General features: G+C 44.7%; 1 protein-coding gene across 1 annotated transcript; it reads right to left on the minus strand.

Annotated features, from left to right (window-relative positions):
• Positions 1–2,019: 2,019 nt before the first annotated feature.
• LOC118756063 lies at positions 2,020–6,215 on the minus strand. Its single transcript, XM_036490856.1, has 3 exons — positions 5,638–6,215; positions 4,532–4,821; positions 2,020–4,262 (listed from the first exon to the last, which is right to left on the minus strand). Exons 1-3 carry the CDS (start codon positions 6,213–6,215, stop codon positions 2,020–2,022), a joined length of 3,111 nt encoding a protein of 1,036 aa, XP_036346749.1.
• Between the last annotated feature and the right edge of the window lie 667 nt (positions 6,216–6,882).

Here is a 6,882-nt window from a genome sequence, read left to right on the forward strand (position 1 = left end):
TGAAGTATCAAGAGCGTTTTCTTGATTAAATAAAAAATTGCGGGGGTGAATAATCGCAAATAAAACACGCGTGTTGTCTCGCTGTTCAACTACACAGCCCAAAAACTTTATTTTTCTCTCCATCAGTTTGCGAAAAAAGGGCAAAAGAAGAAACCACAATGACAGGTAGCGGGAGTACACGTATAAGAGCAAAATATTAAACCTTAAGTTAACAATGCTTTTTCAGCAAGAGCTAGATATACATTTAACCTTAACCCTTATAAATGTAAGTTAGACAATGTTGATATGACCTAAATAATGTGCATCTGACCCAACATCCCGGCCCCGTTGAAAGTACGTAGAACTTTCAAGTAACTGGTAATAGCGCTATCTTTTGTATGGGGCGGCGGATAACTCCCTTTGCAGTGCGAACATCAGCCACGCGTACTCGATCAGGACAATCCACGTATGACTCTTTCGATACGACCTAGCATCCAACACTGCGGTGGTAAATTGTCGTCATGCACGATAACCATCGCTCCCACACACACATTTGGGGATGGCTTGGTCCAGTTACTACGCACCTGCAGCTCATTGATATACTCCAGCGACCATCGACGCCAAAGTTGTTGTTTGATAGCGCCCACTCTTCGCCATCGTTCTAACTTACCCAGCTCTGTGACGGGTGTCTCGGGCAATGCACGTAATGAGTCGCCAATGAGGAAGTGGCCCGGGGTGAGTGCGGCTAGGTCATTCGGGTCTGAAGAGAGTGGTGACAAAGGGCGAGAATTCAGAATCGCCTCCACCTCAGCTGTGACAGTTGTAAGCTCCTCGAATGTTAAACTAGCGTTCATAAGAGTGCGGTTGATTAGTCCCTTGACGCTTTTAACTGCAGCCTCCCACAAGCCGCCGAAATGGGGGGCTCTGGGAGGGATGAAATGGACGTTGATGAACTCACGTACATAAAATTTGTTGATCGATTTGATTGTGTCATCCTTAAACAAAAATTGATTGAGAGCCTCTAATTGGTTGCTGGCTCCAACGAAATTGGTAGCATTATCGCAGAAGATATCGGACGGTAGTCCACGCCTGGCTACCAACCGTTTCAGGGCGGCTATAAATGCATCGGACGACAAGTCTGACACAACTTCAACGTGCACTGCCTTCGTCGCGAAGCACACGAAAATTGCGATGTAGCTTTTGTAGGGAACCTTGCCTCGAAGGCGTAGGTACGTATTGACTGGACCGCAGAAATCCACTCCGCATCTTGCAAATGGTCTTGACGGGGTAAGTCGTTCGACGGGAAGCTGACCCATTATTTGCCCTTCCAGCTTTGGCCGATAACGAACGCAGTGCACGCAAGATCGGACGACACGGCGAGCTAAATCCAGTGCATTGATGATCCAAAAGCGTAGGCGTATGAGTGCAACTAATGCCTTTGGACCCGCATGGTAGTTTTGGCGATGAACGAACTGCACGTACTGGCGGACAAAGTCATCCTTGCCTGGAAGTAGTATCGGGTGCTTCTGTGTATACAGAATATTTGCCATCTCCAATCGACCTCCAACTTTCATCAGCATGAACCCGTCAGTTATCTGCAAAAAAGGATTTAAAGATTTAAGATTACTACAGACCTGTTGGCCTTTGCGAAGTGCTTTGATGTCATCGGAATAGTGCGTTATTTGCAGGTTCCAAATGATGCAATGCAAAGCATGTAACAGCTCTTGTGGTGACGGCGACAATGTATCGAACGAACCCAGTTTTCTACTTAAGTTGCTGAACCTAAACATACAGGCTACGATTTGCAAGCATCGGCTGTGCGAGCTAATTTTATACACTGCTTCGAGTAGGTCGTTAGTGGCATTAACAGTAGCGAAAGCCGATTTACGTTTCTCTAAGTTCACTATATCTTGATCAATATCACCTCGATGGTGCGTCGGCCACTCGTCTTGGTGGCGTTGCAGGTATTCCGGCCCTTCGAACCATATGGACTGCTGCAGCTCACTCACTGACCACCCCCTGGAAAGCAGATCAGCTGGATTATAGTGCGTTGAAACGTATTTCCATTCGCAACAAGATGTTTTTTTGTTGTATTTCAGAAATACGATTTCCTACGAACGTAGATAGTGCGGCGAAATGCTGTTGAATCCAGTGTAGAACGATTTGTGAATTGCTCCATAGATACGTTGTATATTGGGTATCGCCGAAATTCACCTTTATTTTAGCGTAAAGTTGTGACAGCAAATGAGCACCGCATAATTCCAATTTGGGCAATGACAGTTTCTTCGTTGGGGCGACTCTCGACTTGGATGTAATCAACGTGACCTTGACTTCACCGCTAGGGTCAACTGTGCGTGCATATATACAGCATCCATAAGCCCTAATTGAGGCATCACAGAAGCCGTGCAACTGAAGGCTCTGAACGCTGGGTTGAAGGCAATAGCGCGGTATAGTTAGCGATTCCAACGATGAAAGCGATGAGAGGAACGATGTCCATGCGGTGTGAATGTTGTGCGGAACTGACTCATCCCACTGTAATTTTAGCAACCAAAGCTCTTGTATAAGTATTTTTGCAAGTATGATGATAGGTGACACCAAGCCCAACGGGTCAAAGAGAGACGAAGCAATTGATAGTATAGACTGCTTCGTGACAGCATGTGATGTGCGCTTGAGTACAAATGCAAACATAAAGACGTCTTCTCGTTGATCCCACCTTAAGCCCAGAGTGCTGGTTACTGAATCGTCTTCTAAGTTAAGATCTTTAATCGTACGGTCATTAACAAACTCGCTATAGTTCGAGTGCCATTTCGCTAGCTCAAATCTACCACGACGAAGTATCTCAATTACCTCCGTTTTGATTTGATGAAGGCATTCCAACGTGTTAGCTCCACAAATGAAATCATCAACGTAGAAGGATGATTTTATAGCCTCGGCTCCTACCTTGAACTCGTCCATGCATTGCTCAGCTAAGTATTGCATGCTACGTATAGCGAGATATGGCGCGGTAGCAGTCCCATAAGTGACTGTATTCAGTTCAAATGTGCGTAATGGTTGATCGGGTGTACTTCTCCAAAGTATATATTGAAACTTGCGATCATGGGGGTCGACAAGAATCTGTCTGAACATCTTGACGACATCGGCGGTAATTGCATAACGATATGTACGGAAGCGTAGAAGTAACGTGTACAAGTCGGGCTGTATGGTCGGTCCGACCATTAGTAAATCGTTCAGAGACCTTTGTGTCGTTGTCTGACAAGAGGCATCGAAAACCACTCTTAATTTCGTAGTGGTACTGTTGGGCTTGAGTACGCAGTGGTGCGGTATGTAAAAATGTGGGACATCCAACTTCGGTGTTGTCACCAAGCTCATATGGCCCAACTGTTCGTACTCTAACATAAAATCTGCGTATTGCCTTTTCACATCTGATGTGCGGCTCAAGCGGCGCTCAAGAGCTTCAAAACGTTTACGGGCAATTTCATACGAGTGACCTAACAAACCAGGATCATCTTTGAATGGGAGGCGAACTACCACTCGGCCATCAGGTTGTCGGCGAACGGTGTTTTTGAAAGCCTCTTCACAACTGCGCTGCTCTGGAGTGTAAATGTCAACAGAAGTGTTAACCTCTTCAATGCGCCACAGGCGTTCTATGTTGTTGTTGATGACTTCGTCCATGGAAATCGAGTAACTGTGTGATGTGGTGGAGCCGGTTTGACAACGGCCCGAAACTACCCATCCAAGGACCGTCTTCTGCAACACTGGCATATTTACACCAAGCCTGACTTGGCCAATGGATAAGATGTCGAAAAATGCTTCTGTCCCTAACAGCAAATCAATAGGACGAGCTTTGTTGAACCCTTCGTCGGCCAACGGAGTATTTTGAGGCAGCTTCCATGATGAGATATCAATTTCTGTGTCTGGATGATATGCAATATTCGAAGTAACACAGAAATCTAGCGGTAGTTCGAATTCTCCAAAACGTGACTTGATTGTTGTAGACGTTCGATGTTTTATCTGAGTCTGGGATTCTCCAATGCTGCGAATTTCCATATGGCTTCGTTTGCGAGGTAATCCGAGAGCCTGTGCGAATTGATCCGATACGAAATTGACTTGTGAACAAGAGTCTAGGAGCGCACGACTAATTTTATAACAGCCTGACGCATCCTTGACCAGAACCAAAGCTGTGGCTAAAATTATTCGATTCAAGCCGGTGTGAGTGTGAACAGCTGCTTCTGAGTTCTTCTGTGGTACTTCAGGGAGTTGCGGTGAAGACGAAGACATACCAGCTGAATCACGATGCAATAGGTATGATGGGAGCGAGAACACGATCGACACCTGTGTGTGGATGGGCATTTCGCAGCCTGATGACCCTTACCCAAGCAATTGAGACAAAGTCCCAGTCGCTTAGTGATGTCGTAACGCTGATTGAGTGTAGCACCAACGATTTGAGGACACCTGTAAGTTCTGTGCTCCGTGCTAGCGCATGAATGACACGTTTGAGATGTGCAGTTGAAAGTCAACCCTTGGCGCTGGTGTTTTTGGTTTCGTGGCTTACCAATAGCTTGCTGACTCGCGCTACTATCGGTACCGGGCTTACTTATTGACTCCAAGAATTGGCAATGTCGTTCGACAACCGAAACGCAGGATGTCCATGTAGGAAGATCGCTGAAGTTCAAATGCTCATTCCATTTCTTTTTGGTGTCTTGATCCACCCTTTCCATAACGATGGAGATGAGCATAGCCTCAGCAATTTGCGATGCATTACCCAGTGACAACAATGAATTGTACAAGGCTGATGAGTTGTCGATCAGGCTACGAAGCTGTTTCGCATTTGACCTTGAAACACTAGGTAAAGTAAAAAGCGAATTTATGTTGTCCAAGAATACGAACGTTGGATTACACTGGTCTACAAATTTCAACTTTTTTTCTGCGAATAAGACGGGACCTGGTGTTTCTGAACGGATTTTTCGTGCTGAACACGAATCCGGGGTCAAAAATGTCCCATCACGTCACGTTTTCGAGAAAAAAGGGGTTGAAACCCCTAAAAACAGCGTTTTTGGCCATTTTCGAAAAATTATAGAGCTGAACCCTGACGTGGTACAAATTTTGCATATATCAGAAATTAAAGGCTAAACCGTGCCCTTTCGAATGAGCCCTATGCCGAATTGATCGCGTGCACCCTTAAAGCAGGGGGTGTATTTGTGTTTAGGGGTGCAGGAAAAATTGATCACAGAAAGAATTTAATCTTAAACGATCATAGAAAATTAATAATGCCAAGGTTTTAACTATATTAAAAGTCGCTGATTACGAATCTGCAGTTAGATTTTAAAAATTTAAGATGACGGGTCGAATATGGTGGATATAAAAATTGGACTCCTAGACACAAATACACCCCCTGATCTAAGGGTGCATGCGATTAATTCGGCATAGGGCTCATTCGAAAGGGCACGATTTAGCCTTTAATTTCTGACATATACAAAGTTTGTAGCACGTCAGGGTTCAGCTCTACAATTTTTCAAAAATGGCCAAAAACGCTGTTTTTAGGGGTTTCAACCCCTTTTTTCTCGAAAACGTGACGTGATGGGAAGTTTTGGACCCCAGATTCGTGTTCAGCACGAAAAATCCGTTCGGAAACACCAGGTCCCGTCTTATTCGCAAAACCCTTGTAGACCAGTGTTATCGTAGCGGGCCTTGAGGCGTTCCAGCGCCTTTGAATAATTTTTCGAAGTGATTTGAAAAGCCTTGACAGTTTCTAAGGCCGGGCCACGTAAGCAATTGATTAGTTGATTGAACTTTTCGATGGATGACAAAGTAGACTGCTTATCAACGACTAACTTAAACGATGTTATAAAGTTTTTATAGTCGGAGTATTTTCCATCAAAAACTGGTAGTGACAGACGTGGCAGCTTCATAGAAGTTGAGTGAGAAGCGCAATGAACTGAGTCAGCAACAGTCAAATTGTGGGCATCTGAACCTAGCTGCTCATTAATGCACACCTTGATAGCGACGTACGTATCTTCTATTTCTCCTCTGGTCTCACGCTCTGCTTCGTCTGGATCCAGCTGCTCAATTTCGGTCTGAACTGTCATAACTTGCTTAAAGTAGGCCTCTAATATAGCCAAACGACAATTCAATTCAGCGGACGAAATTGCAAGTTTTGTGTCGACAGAATTGCGAATGCGCGATATGTTTCGACGCAGATTAGCGCGCTGCTGTTTAAGTTGCTCCAAATTGGGCATGGTTATGAGATAGCAAATCTATTGCCCGCTTCTCAGATTTATGGGCTGTACAAAATTTAGCTCTAAGTATATTTTGTTTGGCGGGACCTTTTGCGAGCCCAATTCTACTATAGCGGCTTGGCTTTGAAATACTGCCAACAATAACAACAACGCTTGCAAGAGAAGTAGTGTGAGACTACCTTGTATGTACTGTATGTGCTCGCAATATCAAATAACGTTGCCTTGCAAGGTGACCTGATATGAAAGAACCGCTAACAACAACGCTCCTGTAGCGAAATAGTTAGCAACTACAAAGCTCCTATAGCAATGTGTTTGAAACGGGATTGCGCGGGTTTGAGACTCCGGCAGCCTTACTATGTCGAAAGATGTATGCTTTCGGTGTACCAGGTACCGATGGATACACAAGCTTCCTTATGCACAGTGCGGCCTGCGTTTTTGGATAAGCAGCCCAAAATGTCGAAAATATATTTGTTACGGTAGGAAACTCATTTGATGCCGTGAATGTTGAGCTACGTTTTAGAAACGGTAGCCGAGAATGCTAAGTTGACTTTTCGCGAAAGTGCGAGATTTCACGATATTTTATCTTTAAATTATCACAGGCCCCACGTGGGGCGCCAAAATGAAGTATCAAGAGCGTTTTCTTGATTAAATAAAAAATTGCGGGGGT

This window comes from Rhagoletis pomonella, unplaced genomic scaffold (assembly GCF_013731165.1).
Source record: "Rhagoletis pomonella isolate Grant_MI unplaced genomic scaffold, Rhpom_1.0 Rhpom_scaffold_08599, whole genome shotgun sequence".
NCBI classification, from domain to species: Eukaryota; Metazoa; Arthropoda; class Insecta; order Diptera; family Tephritidae; genus Rhagoletis; species Rhagoletis pomonella.

Excerpts from the sequence above, each read along its gene's own strand:
- LOC118756063 (XM_036490856.1), bottom strand. The coding sequence starts at position 6,215 with ATGCCCAATTTGGAGCAACTTAAACAGCAGCGCGCTAATCTGCGTCGA. Across the intron at positions 4,822-5,637 it reads GATAACACTGGTCTACAAGG|TGTTTCAAGGTCAAATGCGA; the intron begins GTTTTGCGAATA and ends TACTTTACCTAG. Across the intron at positions 4,263-4,531 it reads CGCGAGTCAGCAAGCTATTG|CTGGTATGTCTTCGTCTTCA; the intron begins GTAAGCCACGAA and ends ATCGTGATTCAG.